Source organism: Mastacembelus armatus, chromosome 4 (genome assembly GCF_900324485.2).
Source record: "Mastacembelus armatus chromosome 4, fMasArm1.2, whole genome shotgun sequence".
Taxonomy (NCBI): domain Eukaryota; kingdom Metazoa; phylum Chordata; class Actinopteri; order Synbranchiformes; family Mastacembelidae; genus Mastacembelus; species Mastacembelus armatus.
Window position 1 is genome coordinate 5,093,849 of NC_046636.1, and position 10,349 is coordinate 5,104,197.

A 10,349-nucleotide genomic window follows, 5' to 3' on the forward strand; every position below is an offset into this window, starting at 1 on the left:
TCAAAATAACTGAGATAAGACAAATTTCCAGATTGAAGATCACTACTGTCTTGCTCAGAAACACCACCTATATGCACAAACCCTGGTTGTGATTTGAGAGGCCAACATTTCCACAAAGTGCAGCCAACTTCACCATAAACAGGAAGGAAGTGAATTCTAATGTAGCTTAAGGGCTCCATCAAGTGGGCATAAGCAGGAAAAACATGTCTTTAAATAGGTTTCACTGTTTCCACAGCAGAAAAACACAAATAAAATGAATGATGACTGAATTCCATTCAGCTGTTTTGGTTTCAGTTCATGATTTTGCTCATGCAGGTTCACCGTCACGACTTATTGGGAAAAGAATCATGCTGCTGCTGCCTTATGAATAACCTCTGTGATTTTCCCACTAGTACAAGTCAAAACATCTGCTACGAGAAAGGACTACCTCAACAGATTTACAGTCATTTTAATCACATATTTAAAAGAGAGGTTCTGTATTGATACATCACACTTATAGATCACACACTCCTAGTTCAGTGGTGCTTAGATAATTAGTATTACACAAGACAAAACCACAAACACAGAACAAGTAAACCACTAAAGCAGACATGGATTTTGAGTAATCCAATAAAAAACTACAACCACTCTTAAAGCTCAATTTGTCACAGCATGAAGATAAATGGCTAAATCCCCATTTAGGGAAAACTGTGGTGTTTACCACAAATCAACACATTGCTTTTTTGTGTTGGCCTTAGTTTTTATTGGTAATGACCATCTACCTTTAACAAAGATCTGAGAACCCGGGGGCAGGACAGACAAAATTAAACAAGTCCTATTTCACCCTGTTGTCTAAACTACACTACTGAAAGTGAAATGAAGGTGATAGCTGGAACCATACCTGCCTGATCACTTGCTTGGTAATGTCTAGTGCTCTAGGCAGAGTATAAATCTGTCCCTGGGAATATGCTCTCATGCCAGAGTCAGTGGATAATAGACAAACCTAAAAAAGAAGTTAACCCCAGACTATAAAACACTATTATTTGTCTTTAACATCAGAGGTGACTGGAGTCCATTTTTTGCACTGGGACTCTCGAATAATCTTTGCTTGGTTCCCCAGTGATATAAAGCTTTTTAAAGCTGTTAACCCAAATAGTTTTTTGTTCAGGTGAGCTGACAGTCATTTGTAACATAACAATTATTTTATTGGAAATTACACTATGGCAACATATGTGAAATGGTAAAATGCAATGTTCAACCTACTTGACTATTGTGCTCAAGTGTGTCGATGTTCTTTGTTGACATAAAATTCAACAGATTCCATGAAACAAGCAGATTTGGGTCTCACTCCAACTTTTGCCTGAGGATTCTTTTCTCTTCCTCTACAAAATTCTTGTCAGAGGTGGCTTGTCCCAAGTCCCTCTTCCTTTTCTCCTTCTGCTGGAAGGTCTCCACTCGACGTTTTTTGGCAGACAAACCAGGTTTCTCTGACTCATCATCTGATAACCAGATGAGTGGAAGCAGTGGTGTTTGGTTTGGGGATTTCAGGGTGGGTGTGGAGGGAGAGCAAAAAGTAAATATTTTTTAATTAATCAACATTGCACTATTCAGACAAAGTGGGAAGTGGATCAAATTCAAGTTGTTTTTTTAGCTTGTGCTTATTTGGTAATTTTCTGGCTCCCAACATTTATTTTCCACTACGACGAGTGAAACAGTGCAACAGAGTTTTGGTTTGGGTTTTGGCTGGCCATTCAGTCCACTCGTTTATTAAAAATACAAGCACTCAGATTATATTTTGCTACTTTAGCTGGTGATTGGCATATACACTACTATGGATTTTTTTTAATTTAGTAAATGTTTAAAAGTGCATCAAAATCATAGTCACTGAGCATGTCTGCTTTATGCAGGTTCTAGATATAAAAACGTGTTTAAATACTGTAGGTGCACTAGCTAATACACTTTGTCCAACAACATTAAGGTGTAAGTTGTTAGTAGTATCATACCGTCAGAGAACTTGTGTAATAATAGTGGGAACATGAAGCCTGTGGCAATAATCACTTCGTCAGTTATTCATGCTGACAAGAGAGTAAAGAACACTGCCCTGTAGAACTAACCTGAGTCAGACGGTTGCTCTTCTTGGGGTAGGAAGGAAGCATTACCAGTGTAAGGCTGTGGCGCATCTTCCCCATTGTCTTCATACACATTGGACCACTTTATAGCCATGTCCATTCCTGGAGGAGGTCCCTTTTTCTTCTCTGGTTCTGCAGTGTAGCTCTCAGGAGGGGGCACAGCGTTTGTCTTCCATGGTTTAAACTCTCTGGCAGGCTTCAAGTAATAAACAACAGAAAATTGAAAAACTGGCTTAGAGAAAGCAACAAAGCAAAGGTTTGGAAGCACAACCAAACACTCACTGCGCTTTACTAAGTTTTAGCATAGTTGGTCAGTGGAGGCCTTTCTAATATTCTTCACACCTTGTGTATGTAAAAAAAATGTATTAAATGGTATTGTGCATCTTATTATAATGTAGTCCAGCACAACAACACCATCTTTAACTGTGACCTCAGTACTAAACATGACTCCTTATGTTGTTCTTACTAAGTGTAAAGTGTTTTATGAAAGTGCTTTATTATTTTTAATGTCAAATAGTTAACATAGAGGCAAAGCATTATCCAAATGCATTTTAATAATCATTGGATTATTGACTGTATCTATAGTTAAAAAAACAATACAATATTCTCATATTTACATATAGTATTGGTCTCTTAATGTGTATAACCGACCTGCTGCTATTAATAACATATGTAAACAGTTACTAAGAGCAGCTAACTAAACACTGAATCAGTATATCGATTATTATTATGAGTTACCTCCTCCGGAGCTTTAACAGTCAGGCTGTCCCAGTCAATCTGCTTATTCAGTGGATTGTAGAGGAAAGCGGGCTTGGACACGGAGCCGAACAGCTCATCGGGTCTGGGTAACGGAGCTCCGCCAGCTGCCCGTTTGCTGCCGTGCACGGGGGACCGAGTCCCGCCTCCCGGACCATCCGTCCCTGCTCGCGTCCTGCGACTTTCTCCCTCCTCGTCTGAGTCACTGCCGTTGCTGCTGTCGCTTAAATCGTCGTAGCTCGAAAAGAAACCCAAAGAACCGGACTTCTTGTCTTCTGACATTATGCTGGGATGACTAATTTTCTAACTTGTAATAAGCTGTTTCTGTTTAAAGTCGCAAAATGGAGACGCAGCTGCTAAACCAGACTCTAGGATTTACTCCATTTTGAATCAGCCTCCAAAACAGTCGTAAAGTGCATAGATACTGTCGTGATGACTTCTTCTTCCTCTTCTTCTTCTTCTTCTTCTTTCCTTCTTCTTCTTCTTCTTCTGTTTAATAGCGGTTTGCTAACCATTAAGGAGCCTTTACTGCTACCTCCTTTTTCTTTCTGCCAGCTCATCTTCATCTTTTTCTTCGTCAAACTTTTAACTTCCGTTTTTATGTAACTCATTTCCATCTCCAGTTCCCTCTTTTTCACTGCCCCTTTTGCCCCTTCATTGCTCTTGACTTTCATATAATTTTGTCAGCAAGGGTCAGGGTCAGGCACAGATCTAAAATTAGTATTATGGTGTCATTTATATAACAAGTGAGAGAGCATGATCACTTATGCCTGTGCCAAGGAGGAACAGCAGGGTGTGGGGAGATTCTGAAGAAAACCAAACAGGCAATATCCCAAACAGTGTTTGACCACTGGATGGCAGTGTACTCACACAAATGAAACAATGGGCCATCCCAGAAATGTAATGAGACGCTGACAGGAGCTGATCAAAAAGGACAGTTCTGCATAGGGCCAAAGTATTGTCCACCCAGATTTGCACAATAAAAGTCTATCTTTACATTTATTAAACTATTCTTTAAAGTCTTAACTCAAGCAGCATATTCTTTGAAAGCAAATTAACAATCTCTAATTAGTCTTGCTTACCACCTAAAGATGTCTGGCCTGCCACATCACTTTTTCTAAAGATTATTAGCTGTTCAATGAGCAGTCTGTCTTGGATTTTCTTAAATCAGCTGGATTAAAAGGGACCAGCCTTCACTTTCATGTTCAATGGACAAACACCCTCTGAACTAAACCAGGTAGATGAAGAAACATGAATCTACTAAATATCCTGCCCACAATGTCTTTCTCATGCTATTACAACCCCAATTTATTTTCATGTTTACTGGCAAATAATGACATTTGACAGACACTTGACATATTGCAAATGTCAAGAAAATGGGAAAAAACAGGGCTATAGTGATGCTACGTTTTCATGTTTTTATCTTATATGTTTTTCCTTTGTTTAATAAACTTAGGCCCAGGGTCCAGTTCCATATACTATTAGGTCAGCAGCAGCTTTCTTTTTCTCCCACGAGCTGAAGATTTTCTGATTAATACATGTTGCTTTTTAATTATACAACTGGCTTAGAAACAGCATCATGGTTTGGATGCAGGTCTGAAAAAGATGGTCCAACCTTTGGCTTATTTTTTCCTCCAGCCTCCACAGAGAATGACCATGATGTGAGAAATTCCCCATGGAGGTGAAAAGCCACACCTATAGACATCTTTGTTTAATGTAGCCAGTCATAGTAATTTCAATGTCTTTAGGTTATTCATAGACTTACCTTGCAGCAGGACACATCAGCATAGCAGTAGTTCACTTAGTTTTAGCAAAGACAGCAGTGAGCTGACGCTTTCTTTGTCCAGATGTTTTAACTTTTCTACAATGAACGAGAGAGGAATGCTAACTAACTAATTTGAGCTAACAAGGACTTTTCTTGCAAACATCTTCCTCAGCTATTTCGTTGTATCATCTCTGCTGAAGGCACACTGGGTGATTCTGAGCATTTTTGGTCTTAAAATCCTGTTTGTATTTAATATAATGAAACCCATAGTCACCATGCATGACACCGGGAGAATGAAAAGAGTGGTTTAGTGATGTGCTCATTAAACCCAGGTGGGAAGTTTATATAACTCTGACATAAAACTGAAGGCCAGTCGACTTCCTGATGTTGTACTGTTGTAAAAATGTAAAGTGTAAATTATAATATATAATAATTTTTATATAAAATGTCATGTCACAGTTAGAAACCATACACCCAGAACATTTCACTTATAATATTATCCAACATGCAGCTATTATACAACATTATGCTGATCAACCTCAACTGCCAAAGCAGCACCTGTGGAAATCATGCAATTGTGCTCACCTTCTTTTCCAGCACTATTCGATATGTATCTATCATCTCTCCTTTCATCTTTTTTACATCGCTCTCCCCATTTGAATCTAGCACTCATGATTAACTATAAAAATACTCAAGTGGAAATAACATGTAGTGTCATGACTGGTCTTTTTTCCATGTTTTTTTTCCTTAGAGAGAAAAAAGAGACACACCTATTTAAATTCTAAGTTATAAGGAAACATTCATGTTAAAACATTTTTGTATTAGAAATAATTTTTATATGTTGACAATAGATGCATTACTAAAACTTGCAAAACTGCCTTTCTCCATCTTCATATTTATTAACGTTTCCTTTTCCCTCCTTTCCTCTCATTTTTGTATCCACAGGTCTTTATAGAACATATACACGTGCAGACAAACCCTCCACCACTGTTTTCTCTGGTCACTTAACACTTAGTGAGGTTACAAACATGAGAGGTTGCATTCTTTGGGTCATTACATTAACTCAAGGCTCTGTTTGTACCGTGGCCTGTCAGGGCTCGTGGCTGGAGGCCTCAGTACGAGCCAACTGATGTGGCAAGAGGTGAGAAAGAGAGGGGAGAAAGTGTGGGAGACCTGGGTCAAAAGGACAGGTAGTGGGGTAAAGTGTGGTATGGGTAGAGGTGGGTTCTGGGTGGGGGGCGAGTGATCATCCACATCACATGTTCCACAGGGTCCTGCAGTGTGAATGACTGAGGGCTAAGCACACACACCACACTCACCCCATGCCCTTCCTGATGCTTTGATTTCCACCGCTTTCCCTCCTCTACAACACACACATGCACACACACGTGCAGAAGCACACAGACACACACATGCACACGCACACGCACACGCACACACCCACCTGTACTCATTTATACAAAAATACAACTCAGAGAGGGGTAGCCCGTGACCTCATACAGATTGAGATTGACACATCAATTTTTCACTTCTTCACAGCTAAGAATGGATGTCAGAATGACAAATGATTATTGTATGAGTCAACCACACTGTCAGTGTTTGATTAGGGATTTTATTGTCTCCATGTTCATATACTTTAAAACACATCGCAGGGAGAAAACCCAAGTAATCCCAACGGTTGTAAATATTCAATATTTTTGCGCATTCATAGCTTCCATATATGCATACAGAAAATACTCAGAGGCATCTCTTCCGTAGTTGAGGCTTCTATGTTACGGTGATCCCATTTTTTCCAATTATAATGTATTGTCAGATGATCCGTCTGCAGGATGTGGTGGTCCATTTGCATCTTGTGGCTCTTCAATGTCTTTTTTTCTGATAAATCACTTTGGTTGTCCAATTCTGTGGTCTTAAGCTCTCCTGATAAACTGTGACTAGAATGTTTATTGTGCCTTAGCAGATGTAGATATTCTTTAAAGGTAGTGTTAAGCCTTTTAGTTGGAAGCTATGCTTGAATAAAATTATTCAGCCCATGCATTCAACTGACAAAGGTAAAATAGCTGTTGCTCAAAAACAAACATTTGCTTAAACACTTCAATAAATACTGATTGACAAAAGAGACACAAAAATAAACAGACCGCCAGCCAAGTCTGCTTCTATGATCTCATGGATGAGATTTAGGTTTGTCTGCAAAACAGATTGCTACTAATACTCAAACCCATAGAAGAAACATTTTCTGAATTAAAAGCACCCAAACTATTTTTTCTAGTTAATGGCATAAAAATAATGACTTCAAGTTAGAACTTAACTGTCAGACATAAGGAATTACTGTATATGATGGAATACCATGTGAGAAAGTGAAAGGGGGAGGCTACGTGTCAGAAATCATCATTCTCTGGCTTTGTGAATTGTTTATACCACATTTTATCAGGAAATAATGCGTTAATACAGAACATACTTCATTCATAAAATGTGAACAAAAGCAATGACACCTAGACAACAGGAGAGAATGAACTGAATGGTATAACTTAACTAGAACTCTAATAACCCCAAACTGGACTAAAATGCACTGTACATACCATGGACAAAGGCAATCTGGGATGTTAGTCTTATTCACAGCTCACACTCACAGCTAGCCTGGCAACCTCATAGAGATGACAAGACTTCAGGAAGTTCAATTCAATTCAATTCAATTCAATTCAATTCAATTTTATTTGTATAGCGCCAAATCACAATACAAATCATCTCAAGGCACTTTATAAAAACTAAAACTAAAAACCCAACAAATCCCTTATGAGCAAGCACTTGGTGACAGTGGAGAAGAAAAACTCCCTTTAACGGAAGAAAAAACCTTCAGCAGAACCGGGCTTACTGTCCCCAGCCAAGAAATAGTCTGCCTCATACATGTAAAATTATAATAATCAAATGTGTTGATTAATTATCATTAGAAGAGCATGTACAGAGTCCGTTACCTCTGGACAGAGCCCGACCAGCATGTCTTTTTGCTAAACTAAGCTAACTGTCTGCTGGCTGAAGCTTCATATTTGAGGCACAGATGCGCAAGTGATATCGATTTTCTGACTGTTGATCTATTCCTATATAAATAATTCTCCCTCTGCATCTGTCATGACCAGCAACTGACATGTTAAGAATGGCTGAAGGGTTTGGCCCTGCCTTCTCTACAGACTGTTCCTGCACCATCCTTCTCCTGCTGTAGGTCTGCTGTGTGATGGGGCATGTAGAAAAGGGATTGGGGGCAATTTCACACCTTGGGGGCAGCTTGGTGGGGGGTAAGCGGCGGCTTGATGAACAGAGTGCACCTGGCTGAGTGGAAATGTTCCCTCAGCCTCCCTGGTATAGACATGGTTTATAGATCAAAGCAGGGTAATCCCTGCTCCTCCTCCTCATACACCTTCTCCTCCTCTGAGTCCTCGGAGTGTTTCATCTCTCCACCACAGAGTTTATTTTGTTTCTTCGACAATCTGCAAAGGACCCTCCATGAAATACCTCTCGTCCCCACTCCTACAATATATGTTTGAAGTACCTGTTTCCCCTGATGCCCATGGTGAACCATGGAGTCCTGGCTGTGGGATTTTCTGACTCATTAGCTCTGCTCAGTCAAGTGGAGCAGCTTGCAGATTCCTTCTATCAACCCAGCCAGTAGCTCAAACTGTGAGGTGATAAGAGAGAAGGGGCTTCAGCCTCTGGAACCTGCTGCGTCTTTGCTTAGTGTGAAATGAGATGAGGAGGAGGGGGACGAAGAGGAGTGAGGGGAAGAAGATAGAAATGCTAATCATGACCTGCAGATGGTTTTTGATGCAGTCAGATATGGGCAGCAGGGCAGCCTAAAGCAGTGCAGCGTATTTAACACAGCTTAGCAGTGTAGTTATGGGAGTGTTAACGCCTGTCAGTTATACGGCTGCTCGTCTCGGCAGCAGGTGTCTGTTTGACCCTGGGTCTAATGTGCAGATGGTGTCCTGGTGACCTGGACTGTTTGAATGAATACGACAAGCACAGAACAACATGGAAAAAGGGGGAAGATCTTTTCACACCAACATTCTCAAAAGGTTTAGTGTTGAGCCAAACTGTTACAAACAGCGCTCATCACATGTTCTCTGACATTTGAGAATTTGTCTCTGAATAAAGCCATGGTGAAAAGGCTTACGAGGTTATATTTTGTCACGTTATTTGTGTCTCTGTCTTTCTCCCTCATCAAACTAACTACGGTACTGTGTCCACCATTTTGTCACTGTCCTGATCCTGCTTTGATAGTGTTTTAGTGTACTGTGTTTTATGTTATTATAATGATTTTAAATAGGAATATCTTTTGGAGGAATGGTAATCCACCTGTCTAGCCCTTGAATTCCAAAGAATCAATGCCACAAACCACAAGCTGTTCTGAGGCATGTAGTGGCCTAACATCTTAAAAAGACACCTTATCTGGGTTTTTCCTTTAATTGTCACCTGTCTGCATGACTATAGGTCAATCACATTATTGGACTATTGGGTCCCTCTATTGGACACTTACAGTCAGAACTCAGAATAACCTGTAAAAGATTCCCTGTTAAGAAGGAAGATATGCTCCAGCACCTCTGTAAGAGCACATAAGAAACCTCACAGGTCATAAAGCTACAGCACAACAGGTATGTGATGGACGGGTGTGGATCTAAATATGTGAGCTACTGTATTAGATTCCACACAGACACTCTGATTCATAAACAAGTGTGACTTGGAAAACTCTGCCTTTTCCCATTAGAGCATGCACATCTGGAGCCATGCTACCTGCAATCAAAGCAGGCCTAGACACAAGTAGAGTTTAAATAGCTGACTGTTCTGACAAATGGGCCAGTGTGTGGAAAACAATCTCTTCCTCTCAATGGGAATTCGTACCAGTTTCCTGTTTTGTTTTACCCATTTCTGGACTCTTGCCTCCTGTACTGTTGCCTTACGGGTCTGAGCACTGTTTGAAAGGGAAAAATGGTTGAACATGGTTTAACAGATATAGCCTTTTGAAATGTGAAGATCAAATGACCTTGTCTCTATGCTCTAAATAAATTCAGGGGAATTAGAAGTAGACATGCAGCTGGTGTTTCTGAAATGACAGCATAGTTATTTAGCACTGAAATGCTTGACTAGCAGCACACAACACACACAGGAAATTAATGCAAACTGATAAGAAATTGGCAAGAGTCATCATGCATCTTAGAGTCTTTTCCAGAACTTATTTGAGTCACACTTTGCAGACAGTCATCTTGTTTCATTTAGGTCCATTCCCTAGAATTTAGCTTTTATTTTCCTCTGTTTTCCGGAAAAGAATGCAGTCAGTGTGTGAATCCACCAGCAGGCACTTCACAGAACATGCGGGGCACAGATAATAGCTGGATGTCTTTACTGTGTGTTTTTTTCACTCACGCCACAGGCTACTCATTTAGAGGAAATTGTTCACAGATCTTGATCAACAAAGAGGTTTCTTTTGATCTAATTCACTTGTGGACTTTGTCACCTTCATGATGTTTTCCTTTAAATGTGCACATCTTCATTTATTTCTTCTTTCTTATGAAGATGGATAAACCTAAATTTTGCATAAATGTAAATTTCCATCTAAAAAAGCAGTCAGATTGATTTGTATCTACTGTCATAGAAAGTGGTTTTGTCTGAATTGTCAGTTTTGGTCACTTTAAACTTTGAGCAGTTAATACACTTTCTTTGGTTTTGCTTAT

At 39.8% G+C, this 10,349-nt stretch overlaps 1 protein-coding gene across 1 annotated transcript; it reads right to left on the reverse strand.

The window, feature by feature from the left end:
* Positions 1-428: 428 nt before the first annotated feature.
* c4h1orf52 (chromosome 4 C1orf52 homolog) lies at positions 429-3,146 on the reverse strand. The gene is made up of 3 exons (XM_026323790.1): positions 2,847-3,146; positions 2,094-2,304; positions 429-1,478 (listed from the first exon to the last, which is right to left on the reverse strand). Exons 1-3 carry the CDS (start codon positions 3,144-3,146, stop codon positions 1,324-1,326), a joined length of 666 nt encoding a protein of 221 aa, XP_026179575.1. The 3' UTR covers positions 429-1,323.
* Between the last annotated feature and the right edge of the window lie 7,203 nt (positions 3,147-10,349).

Excerpts from the sequence above, each read along its gene's own strand:
- c4h1orf52 (XM_026323790.1), bottom strand. The coding sequence starts at position 3,146 with ATGTCAGAAGACAAGAAGTCCGGTTCTTTGGGTTTCTTTTCGAGCTAC. Across the intron at positions 2,305-2,846 it reads CTGTTAAAGCTCCGGAGGAG|CCTGCCAGAGAGTTTAAACC; the intron begins GTAACTCATAAT and ends TATTACTTGAAG. Across the intron at positions 1,479-2,093 it reads AGAGCAACCGTCTGACTCAG|ATGATGAGTCAGAGAAACCT; the intron begins GTTAGTTCTACA and ends TCTGGTTATCAG.